Source organism: Nanorana parkeri, unplaced genomic scaffold, assembly GCF_000935625.1.
Source record: "Nanorana parkeri isolate BGI_ZX_2015 unplaced genomic scaffold, ASM93562v1 scaffold349, whole genome shotgun sequence".
Lineage (NCBI taxonomy): Eukaryota > Metazoa > Chordata > Amphibia > Anura > Dicroglossidae > Nanorana > Nanorana parkeri.
In genome coordinates, this window is record NW_017306617.1 from 283,706 (window position 1) to 296,006 (window position 12,301).

The 12,301-nt window shown below is 41.0% G+C and overlaps 1 protein-coding gene across 2 annotated transcripts in view; it reads left to right on the forward strand.

Moving 5' to 3' along the window:
• Positions 1-12,301, forward strand: part of GRIA3 (glutamate ionotropic receptor AMPA type subunit 3) — a 240,127-nt gene that overhangs the window by 182,961 nt on the left and 44,865 nt on the right. For both annotated transcript variants that reach the window (XM_018558629.1, XM_018558630.1), the window contains exon 6: positions 7,372-7,533. In XM_018558629.1, coding sequence (XP_018414131.1) covers positions 7,372-7,533 — 162 coding nt within the window. The remainder of the gene's footprint in view (positions 1-7,371; positions 7,534-12,301) is intronic.

A 12,301-nucleotide genomic window follows, 5' to 3' on the forward strand; every position in this document is an offset into this window, starting at 1 on the left:
ATATCAAATCATAAAATTGCGTGCATCCATGAAACCACAAAATACTACAATAACCAAAATCTCCCATAGGCGTTGCTTTAACCCTTTCGCTGCCAAGCCCTCCGGAACATTTTTCAAATCAGCTGGCCAAGCCATTTTTGAATTTACCCTCATCAGTTTAGTGCTAACAGTGATTGATGGGCCTAGAACGCTCACGGCGATATGTAACATGTGTGGCGCAATTTTTGTACGTAGGTTCATCTGACGCGTGTTTGCGTGCACGTGGGGGGCAATTTTTTTTGCATTTTTATTTTTTTATGTTAGTTTAATTTTTATACTTTTTTTTTCCACTCAGCTTTATTGCTATTGCATAGGGGGATAAAAAAGCCCCCTATGTAATAGCAAATACAACGTCTTGGGTTCACCCTGTATGGAATGTTCTTTTGTAAAACAAAGATTGTATATAAATAGTAAAAAAATATATAAAACATCAGTTAAAAAACTATAAACTATCACTATAGTTTCCATTTGACAAATGTTTTCTAATTGTTACATTAGATAATTAACCTCATACATTGAGGAATGGACCATATGTGTCAGAGTCCCACTGTCAAGGTAATATAATGAATCTGTATGACATTTATTCATACGGGAGCTGTGAGTCCTAGAGCAATGACACTTACCCAAATTTATCTGAAGATACAATGCAGGCTATTTATAACTGTCTTTTTCCAAGCTTCCCAAGCTTCCCACAGCTTTACATTAAGATTCCCAAATTTTTCTAATTGGATTTAATTGGCAAATGTGTGAATCATGGGTTAAAGTTGTATGAATATCCAATGAAAAAAATGTATAACTAGACCCCAAAGTGTGGGACACAGAAGGGGTGAAAAGTCTTTATTTAAAATAATGTATATATTGTTATTTTATGTACAATGTTATTGTAACCAGACAAAATTTTTAAACCAACCAGCCCCCACCAGACTGATGTTTTCAGAAGGGGGCAATTTCTTGTAGCAGTATAAAAAAAAAGAACGTGAGATCTTTTGGGCAGTTCTAGGGTGTGGAAAAATAATCTGAATCCTCAATAATCAGCAAAAATACTTATAGTAATGTGTCACCAAATAAAATATATAATAACTCAGAAACCTTAATAGGAACAGTCATTACCTAACACTTAAAGTGACATTAAACCCTCAGATTTTTTAACATAAAACAATACTGTAATGTGTGCCTTACTGTAATCCATGGTAGTTTCCCTTCTCTTTACTGCTCTTCCTTTTAAATCCTCATGTCTTCTCATGCTGGGGGAGAACTTCCCTATGCAGCTGAGTGCCTCTTCCTGTAGTGCTGGCTCAGGTTGACAACGTACAACCAGACACCATGTAGCTATTCCAGAGACAAGGCAGTCTGCTGCAAAACAGAAGTTCTGCAAAGCATGAGAACAGATACAGATTTTAAAGGAAGAGCAGCAAAAAGAAGGGAAACAACCATGGATTACTGTAGGGCACACATTACAGTATTGGTTTATGTTAAAAAATCTGAGGGTTTAATGTCACTTTAAACTGCATAGCAGGGCATAGAAATTAACCTGTACTGCTTCACTGTAAATCAAGTCACTGCCTTCTAATTAGAGTCGTTTTTGATCTGATGCCTTTGATCTGGGGAGCTTCCATCAGAGGCTTTTAAAACACATGGTATTGCTGATCTCTGCTTCTAAAAAAGCTTGTTGCTTGGCTGCCATGCAAAAATGACTCACTCCTTCAATACCTGGATTTAGTATGCAGGTCCAAGGAATTGAGTCTGTATCTGCATGCAGTCGCATCACTAAGGGGGGTGCAGCCCGCATCCAGGTGACACCAAAATGACCTACAGTCATTTTGGTGTCACCCCCTGTAAAAAGTCGGGCAGTCGTTCATGGACCGAAAGCCCGACAGTTGCACGAGAGAGGAGGGGAGCCGGTGGCATACCTGATCCCGCTGAATGAACGTCCCCTCCTCTCTCTGCCAGTGTCCAACACCAAGATGGCTGCTGGCAGGTATTACCTAGATGGCTATGCATGTGTGTGACATCATTGCGCACCGTGCGTGATGTCGTCGCACGTGTGATGACATCATGGCGTGGTGTCACCTGGTACCCGCTCCAGGTGACACCCGGCCTCAGGACGCCCCTGTCTACATGTATGCTCTAGTTCAGCATAACACAAAAATGGGCCAATATAGCATAACAGCCTTGCAATCAGCATTTTCAGAAGATATCCATAGATCAGAATTGATTCATACGCGGAAAAATGGACCTCACTAATGAGCACTCTTTTGCACAATTCAGAATTTATATTTTGAACGTCCCCTACTCTCCCTGCCAGTGTCCAACACCAAGATGGCTGCTGGCAGGTATTACCTAGATGGCTATGCATGTGTGTGACATCATTGCGCACCGTGCGTGATGTCGTCGCACATGTGATGATGTCATGGCGCGGTGTCACCTGGTACACGCTCTGGGTGACACCCGGCCTCAGGACGCCCCTGTCTGCATGTATGCTCTAGGTCAGCATAACACAAAAATGGGCCAATATAGCATAACAGTCTTGCAATCAGCATTTTCAGAAGATATCCATAGATCAGAATTGATTCATACGCGGAAAAATGGACCTCACTAATGAGCACTCTTTTGCACAATTCAGAATATATATTTTATATTCCAAAGCTTTATTAGTTTTGTTAAAGCTCAATAACATATCCTGTGCCCTAGCTTAGTCCAAGGTTCATTGTCTATTTGTGCTGTAGAGTTGATATGAACAGGTCATTGCGTTTCATTTCATCTCTTAATTTCAGAGCAATCTGAACACTGCCATTCCTCTTTGGAGATATTTACTACCTTCAAAACAAAAGCAAATGAGATTGCTATTCATTTTTAGATAGAACATCTTTTTTATTTACAGTATTTCTTGAGATAAAAAAAAATCTTTGTACTCTTACTCAGCGAGTTCTTCTAACAGCTCACTTTACAAATGTGTTATTTCATTGTGTCTCTAACACACAGCTGTCTGTGAGCAGTCATCTAGAAACAAAATGCACATTTTATAAAGAGTTTTTTTAAACCTTATAGCTCATGTTTCGTCTGCTAGTCTACAGGCTGCAGGTGAAGCAGTCCAGTCCAAGAATCCCTTTGAAATAATAACTAAACAAAACTCCAGCATAGTTACTGACCTGACCTTACAAAAGTATTGTCGTGCCAACCTGACAAAAATGCACTTAGAGCCAACAGTGCATCTTGGCAGTTGTTTTTTTTTTTCACCTGGTTCATTAAAACCTAACTATGCCATTCTAAAGAGGCTATGTAAACATACACAGGAATGCAAATAATTTCCAGCAAGAGGCAGGGGCACACCATTATATATAAGGTGCTTTTTTATAAAGGGGTTATATTTTTTTATAAAACAGGATGGAATTTGAAAACTTTAGATGTGGTCTGAAGGGCAAAAAGTGTGGACCGGAACTCATGCAACGAAACTCTGCTTAGTAATTGTATCTAGGACTCTCTAGAAGATAGCCCTATGTATGTTACGACACCTGTAGTTATATGCATGGTCTGTACACCTGTTGGGGCCATTATTGATGGTTTCCATGTTTCCTGTTGGGTTTTTATTGTATTGTATAATATGAATGATGATCCTGTAAAAAGCAAAGGTGAGCAGGAACACCCAAAGCTCCCAGAAGGACACAAATAGGGCTGAGAACTAGTACAGGGAGATCTTTTGGTTGAAGTCACCAAGATACATAAGAAGTCATGGGCTGATTAATCTCATCATGCTCTAACAATAAATACACTTTCATTTTTTGTGAGAAGTAACTCTTTGAAAGAACGAATGTGCAGCATATGGCACGATTATACAAAATGTAATTCACATGGCTGTAAACCCAAGCTTTTCATGGTCAACTATGACCCTAAAAGTTCACCATCACATATAAATGATAAATCCTGTTACTCAGCTCAGGAAAATCTTAAAAAAGAATGCTAGGATTTTAAAAAATGAACTGCTTGTTTTGGTCTAGGGGTGCAAATAAAAAGAATATACTCACCTGATCCTCGGTCCTGTAGCAGTGATCACTCACTTCTCTCCCCCTCTGCTCTGGCTGTAGTATGTCCCCTGGTATCCTCACATCTAATGGACTGCATTAGACCTGATGATGTCACAGTCCCTTAGACTGCCAGAGCACTGGATAGAAGAGGCTGCAGGGACCGGTCAAGCAGTCAGGCGGGACCGAGGAATGGATGAGTATTTCTTCTTTATTTTCACCACCTAGGCAAAGTAAGTGTGTAGCCCCACTGCAAGGGTTAATTTTAAAAAATGCTGGTGTTCTTCTTTAAGAGAAACGAAAGCAGCATTAGTATAAAATGTCTAAATCATGTCAGTTGACATCTGTCACACCAAGACTCTGAAATTGCTGAACTCATTGTCACCAAGACTAAGCCCAGATGCTTAGGTTATCTTATAGCTGTTTATAAATGTAGAATGACCAGAGAGCTAAAAACCTAGTTTGGTAACTCACAGACTTTGATTTATGTCTATATTGTACATTTGCTTTATGCATAAGCACTGTTTTGTATTATTTCAAAGGTGCTGTTCTTTTCAAGCTAATGTAGTTCCATATATTCCATAATTTATTTATTTTTTTTAAACATCACTCAGTTCTCTCTGACCAAACAGATATACAGTATAATAAATCCAGCATTTAGGTTCTGATCTGAGCCCGAGAAGCACTAGTGTAAAATGCCCAAATCACCTCTCAACCTAACTTTCTTTATATAGGGGCCATAAGATCTTTAAGTAGACCATTCATTTTAAGAGACTAAACCCAGAAATATTACGATGAAACATAATTTCAATATTTGTACTTGCTGCCTCGCTATTTCAGTCATCACTATTTGGCCTAGTAAATAGAGTTTTGAAAAGGTTTCAAACAGTGATGAGCAAATGTATTTCTCAGGCAAAAATTCATAAGCAGACTCTTATCTAGGCATGCAGTCTTGGTGGCCAGGAAAGGGGGGCAGCAATTATGCTCCTCCCACCATACCAGGCCACAGGCCCCTTGCCTACATGGAGGAAGTCCCCAGATATCTGCCCCCTACCGACATAATGATAGGAAGTGCAATTTTTATAAATGTTTACATTAAATTCCAAAATCAGTAGATGGTATACTTCTTTTTAGTTCAATGTTCCAGAGCTTAACCTTCCTGGCGGTATTCCCGAGTGTAGCTCGGGGTTACTTTTCCATACCATAAGCAGTAACCCCAAGCTACACTCGGGAATGCTGCATAGCATTATTTACCTTCTCCCTTGCGCTGTGTTCTCCGGCCGACGCCGGCATCCGTCTTCCGAGTTCCGTCCCTTGCGAGCGTACGCGTCGCAGGGGGGCAGAACAGGCAGGATATTAAAAAAATACACCGAAAAAATTTATGAAAAAAAATAATTCAATCATACCGCCAGCTTTAGCTTAATAAATACTTTGAAATTGTATTTTTCTTCTCTAAATGTAAAACACTTTCATACTATTTAGCACTGTGCACAGGGCTGTTTTATGATATTATTGGGCCCCAAGCAGATCAAACATGCATAGCCCAGAGAAGACCAATAGTGGGTGAGCCCCTTCCTCAGCACTTCCACTCCAGCAGTAAAATTTTAGTTTAAATTACAATGCCTTTTGTTAGTCTTACATAGTATTTTTCCCATTAACATGAAAAACAACAGCCATTCCACAATAGAGAGCTACATGGTGCAATTAACTGTCAGGTACATTTTTGCTGCAGTGGAAAAATAAAAATGTGTTATGCAGATCTTTTAATATACTTTACAAAAAATTTGTTTTTTTTACTATTGTATAAAGAAAGCAGGACACTTCTTAAACATCAACTCCAGGCAAATGACAAATTAACTCTTGCAGTGGGGCTACCCCTGCACTGCAAGGGTTAACATCCCAAGGCTGCAAACTTTGTGCTTGCTTCACCACTTTATTTTTTTTAAATTGGTATTTGGATAGTGCTGACAATTTATGCATCACTTTACATACTGTATATTTACATTAGTCCCTGCCCTCAAGGAGCTTCCAATCTACTGACTTATTACTTGGTGGGCCATTGATCTGACAAAATCAGTGACTCACCAAGAAATAAAGCACAGATAAGGGTGACAGTCTAGGTTGCATATGGGGACAGACCTTAGTTGTATAGTAAGTCATTAGCTTGGACCTAGGGTTGGTAAGAGGTAGACAATATCTGTGTTTCTGTCCTTATGCTGTGCACTAGGCACTGTATATGAGATTTTGGATGCCACTGTTGGTAGGCCTCCTAGGAGTGGTGGGCATGAGATTTCTGCCCCATTTGCTTTTATGAAGATTGCCCCTAGTTCATCATAAGCATTAAAGGCTACATATTACAAACTCCAGCAGCAAAATGAACCTGATATCATAGGGCAGTGATGGCAAACCTTTTTGAACCCGAGTGCCCAAACATTACGCAACATCCGCGGGAAAAAGGGTCCTGCTGAAGTGACGTGTGACATGGAGCTGTACAATAGAACAGCTCCATTGAATAACATTGGCCTGCGACTTCTTGCAATATCGCACGGCAAAAATGCGAGAAATAGTGGGATTTTACGCACAGTGTGAATGGGGCCTTAAGCAAAATAGGGAAACACGCATATTCAAACATTTATACACTTAATAAAACACATGCACATACACACGTAATGAAACACACACATCACACACTTATAACCTCTGTAGTCTGATCGGTCACAATCAGGCGGCGGCCTCTAAACAGGCAGATGAGACGGCCGCTCACAGGGGCCTCCTGGCGTCCTAGCGAGGAGGAAGCGGCCGACTAATCTGCCTGTTTAGAGGCCGCTGCCTTATTGTGACTGGCCCGGCTCGCATACTGAGGCGATCCGGGTCGGTCGGATCTACTTCCATTGGTGGTCCATGAACCTGGGCTCGCGTGCCAGCAGAGAGGGCCCCAGTGACAAAATACAAGTTCACAGGAATATTTAAAATGATTTTAAATGATGGCAACATTCTCATTATAACTGAGAAACTGGACTTTAGTGTAACATAGCAAAATTGTCTGTTAGTTGCTGTATCATAAAACAAATGCCACAGTCCTTATTGCATCATTACACGGTTCCAGGCTTGTGTGGAAAAGATGATAGCTTTTGACCTCTCTTAACCGGTAGCAATTTCTGTTTAGAAATACAGCAGCCTGGTTTATTGGTAAAACACCCATCTGGCCTACCTCATAAAAGGAATGTAAAAACTTGCGAAATGTTCAGGATTCTTTACAAAACTTGATCTAGTCAGAAAATTAATTTTATTATTTTATCTTCCACAAACACAGGGATTTACAGGCATTTCATTGGAGAGAGTCATGCATGGTGGAGCAAATGTTACCGGATTTCAGATTGTGAATAATGAGAACCCACTTGTCCAGCAGTTTTTACAGAGATGGGTACGTTTGGATGAACGAGAGTTCCCCGAAGCACGGAATTCACCATTAAAGGTATAGTATACCTCTCTGTCTATGGCATCTTGTTCAAACTCCTAAATAACACATTATAGTAAACATACATGTATATATAATTTCACAGCCACTTTAAAAAGATTCTTGTAATTGCACTGTATTTTATTGATTGTCTTGTTTGTGAATGAGCAACACAAACTGCAACTTTCATTTCTATCAGCAGGAAAGCCACACCATGAAAATTGCAGTGCACAGCTGAAAAGTCACTTAATACCATTTTCTCCGCCTCTAATTAATTAGTATATTTATACCAGAGAAAGCCGGTATATGTAATATACAGTATACTGTATGTACTGGAGGGGGCAAATTACATGCTTAGAGATTTTCAAACACTTATGCTAGTGAACCAGAAAACCATTCCTAATTCCAAATGTCACATTCTACTCACCCAATCTGGCATACTAATTACCCTTGGACCTAACATTTCCAGGAAAGTGTGATACACTGCTCCAGATTATACTCATTCATTCAGTCCCATTAAAGAACCTTAGTTTTCTCAGGAGCATCCTAGAGGGAATTTTCTATTCCTTCTTGGAGACAATTTTATTATTATCATAGGCTGCATACTCCAATCTCCTATTTGCTACTCTCCCCAAGTGTTTGTATCAAGTTGCCAACTGTAGACGATAGCTTTCATTGGTTAACTGAATATATTCTGAGGTAAAAACTTTGGAAAATACTTAGGGGGTTATTCACAAAGCTGCCGAAGGCAGACGAGTGAATAACCCAGCCGAAGTGAAGTGAGCCAAACAAAAAGGAAAAAGGTAGTCCAGGCAGCAAAAGTTATTTTTCAATCTGACTTGCAGTCAGTTTTATTTAAGAGGTTGCAATAAAACAGAAAATAAATCCTTGCCTTCCAGGCTCTACCTAAATATACAGGTTTTCCTCTCTAACAGGTGATGAGCTTCTCTCAGCCACCTCATAAAACCAAAAGTATTTTTACTCACAAACATATCCAAATTGCCGCTCTCTCAGAAGGCTGTCTGAGTCCCGGGCCAGAGCAGCATCATGCTCCAACCTTCCCCTTTTATATCACCTGAATAATTAATCCTTAATCAATTAAACAACCCAGGTGAGAGACAAAAAAATCCAAACTGGATTACCCAGACCCAAAGTCTACCCGAAAACCTCATCTGGATTCAGCTAGTCTTGTACATATGAAAGAAATCGAGGAGTAATATAATCGCCCCTCGATAATTTCCCCTTTCCTTATGTCACAAATCCAAACGTTTCATATAACTTTTAGAAAATTTTAAGTAAAACCTGCCCCTTTTTATATTTGAAGATCAGAACATTCCCAATAAAACTAAATTATTTGTGCTAAATTACTTGCCATATGAACATATGAACATTAATAGGGTTATTCATAAAGCTGCCGGAGGCAGCTGAGTGAATAAATGAGCCGTAGTGAAGTGAGCCGAACAACGCTCGGCTATTCACTACAGGTCAGTACGGCTGATTTAAGCCGTACATCAGTTGAATCAGCCATACATCGTCTGCACTTCAGTCAGCTGAACATGCTCTGCATGTTCAGCTGAACCGAAGTGCAGAAGGACTTTGACTCAGCCGATCCAACATCTGAATCAGCTGAGCCGAAGCTCCGGCAGCCTACTCGCTGCCGTTCACCCCTATTCCCATAGGGGCCGAACGGCAGTAAGTGAATAGCCGAATGCCACAGAGCATTGTTTCCTATTGGCCAGTCTTCTAGCAGGTCCTGTGCCAAGGAATAACAACTGGGTGGAGCCGTGATGTCAAGGCCGGCTCCGCCCAGTTGTCATTACTTAATGCAGTTCAGTGTCCCCAGTTCATTTAGGGATGCTGATCTGTCATTTAGGGATGCTGATCTGTCATCATGGCTGGCTCAGATGTAATTTGCGAGGCGTTTGCCCTGCTTCGGCTATTACTTCAGCTCAATCGAGCAAAAGCATATGCCTATGGCTCGGCTGAGCTGCTCGGCCGCCTTCGGGAGCTGTACGGGCTATAGAGAATAGCCCGTACATTAGCCCTTCAGTACCTCTGAACCGAAGGGCTTACACAACCGAAGCTAGCTGAAGGATCCCCCAAAGCTACGGCTGATCCTTCGGCTAGCTTTGTGAATAATCCCCTAATTATGCATCAGGGGCAGGCAGTGCTGAGTCTTCGCTGATTCATGGACCCATAACAATTGTAAGCTCTGCCTTATATAGATTATTATCATTAATATATATATTTTAACATCTTGGTTGTTTCCTAACAAATACATAACCCTTCCTATAATGTAATATCTATCCCTACCTTTGTACCTAGTATAAGGAGTGTTATTTTTAAATAATGCAAAGCAGATTTTAATTGCACATTAAAGGCTAGATTAACAGTTCATGGTTAGAAAGGTAACAAATTAAATTGCTTCTAAAACTGTATATTTGAATTGTGTAATTAATATTGAGCAAAAAAAGTAAAACAGCATTGAATAAATATTCTGTATTAACTGTAGTCCGGTGTATTTCAATTTTTCAATTACATTTTATGGAGTCTTGGTTGTTTGATTTAATTAAAGAAAAACAATTTATAACTTTGCCTTAATCAAAGTATAGTAAAAAGTAATAACAACTAATTAACCTTGTATTGTTCATACCCACTGGGCTGTATAATGTCCTTAACATTATAAATGTGAAATATACCCATCTATGCTGGTCACACCTGCCAGTTTTTATGTAAATTCAACCACTTTCAGTTTCCAATCGCAAAAACAACCCAAACATTTGCCAATACAAACCAATACTATAAATTGTTCTACCACCAACAATTTCAAATGTGAAACAAACAAAACTGTTGGCAGTTGATTGCCTGAATTTATCACTTTAATTACATTTGCCTTGAAAGCTGGTTACAAAATTACCTGAGAAATTATGTGCATAGATTAAATATTTGATGCTAGCGAAAGGAATAGAGGGATGCATCTGAATAAATATTGCAATATTTTAAAACCTGAAAACAAATTTGTTGGAAGTTTTTTTGGTAGAAGAATCTTTGATAGTGTGTTCAACCAAAAAACCTCTATTACCTGTTTTTCAATGTAAACTACTGGCATTGCATGCGCAGTGCAGTGTACACTCTGGTGTGATGTCAAAAACTTAAGTAAGGTGCCATGACATTTTAGCTCCATTGCTTTATCACTGGCAAAAGAGGCAAAGAAGAAAGATGGTGGATGCACAAAAATAATCAGAAGATGGCAACATTGGTGACAGAAAGTGGAGAGTTGTCATTGCTGGAGGAGGGCACGCTCAGAGATTGGTTTACCATAATGTGCAAGTAGCATAGTGCTCCTGTGATTCTCCTTGGTCCCCCATCCCAGCTACGTTCCACTTTCAAATTGTAAATGTTGGAACTTGCCAAATGTTTGTTTTAAGCAGGTTTTATTTAAAAAAAAAACATTTTTTTAATAAAACATAAAATGACCCTAATCTTTTTTTAGAGGAGAACTATGAGATGAGTGCTTTCCACTCACCTCATAGTTCTAGCCGACCCGTGACAATGAGACTGTCACAGGTCGGCTCAGTAGATCGGGAAGTGAGCGAACACATACCGGCGTTCGATCACTTCTCGATCCTGTCACAGCTCTCTGCCGTGACAGGGGTGTGGCTGGATTCCCCCCTCCCTGCTCCGATCCTCCGGCGCTGACTGGCGGAATGGACAGCGGAGGGGGCGGGTACAGCTGGCTCTGCCTCTAGATAGGCAGGGCCAGCTGTCACTCACGCAGCTGGGCGGATCCAGACATGATTGTCGGGATCCGCTTCAGCTGCGGCGTCTTAGTATACCGCGAGCTGTAGCTCCATTGCTATATACTGCGGCATCTCAGTATACCGCGAGCTTTAGCTCGCGGTATACTGAGCTTTGGGTGACGGAAGGACGCTAGTTTGTGTCCTCCCGTGTCACAGTCCAGCAGGTCAATACACTCCTGGATCTCAGCTGCGGAACTAACTCTCAAGGAGTAAGGGTTCGGTCAGTCTGGCGGAACCCATATACACTTGCGATGGGGGACCGTTCCACATCATGTACCCGTCCTAGAAGTGTTACCTGGAATAAGACCAATGAGGGTCAAGGGTTTAGCTAGGGGATATGGTGAGCAGGTTATCTATTCAGAGAGGAGGCGGGAGGTGAGTTGTAGTTTCCCAGAAGGGGTCGCAGGAAGGTGCTTGCTTACAACCACTTCCCGCTCCTCTGTATACAATAGTATGCTGTACTAGCCTGTAGCATTCACTAATATACTTTGGAAGCTTACAGTGTAGTATTACTGACAGATGGTACCAGCCTGAGTAAGATATGCCATCCAGTGAATACTCTGATATAGCATGTACAATCTGTACTGAAGGACACAGTTCATCAATAGTATATAGCAGAGTATGCTTTGAAGTGGCTACTAATAGAAGGGGGAAGATCCCGTCGTATTTGCGGTTCTGGTGTGGAGTGAGTTAAAGAGGATTAGCTGGTATCCTGGTATGGCAGAGGTGAGCCTCAGCAGATGGTCAGGATCTGAGTCCTCGGTAGGACAGTCTGAACCCCACTCTCTGCTGCTATGGCGGTCTGTGGCTCTGTTTCTCACAGAGTCAGTCGCTCGATGTTCCACAATGATAAAACGTTGAGTGACTGACTCACCTGTGATTTTGAGGAGGCGTCGCGCCCAGTGGGAGGAGTCGGCCATGACGTCACAGCCGAGACAACGGGCCGAGGCGACGGAGCTCCTGTCCGGGTAAGTCTATGACATCCC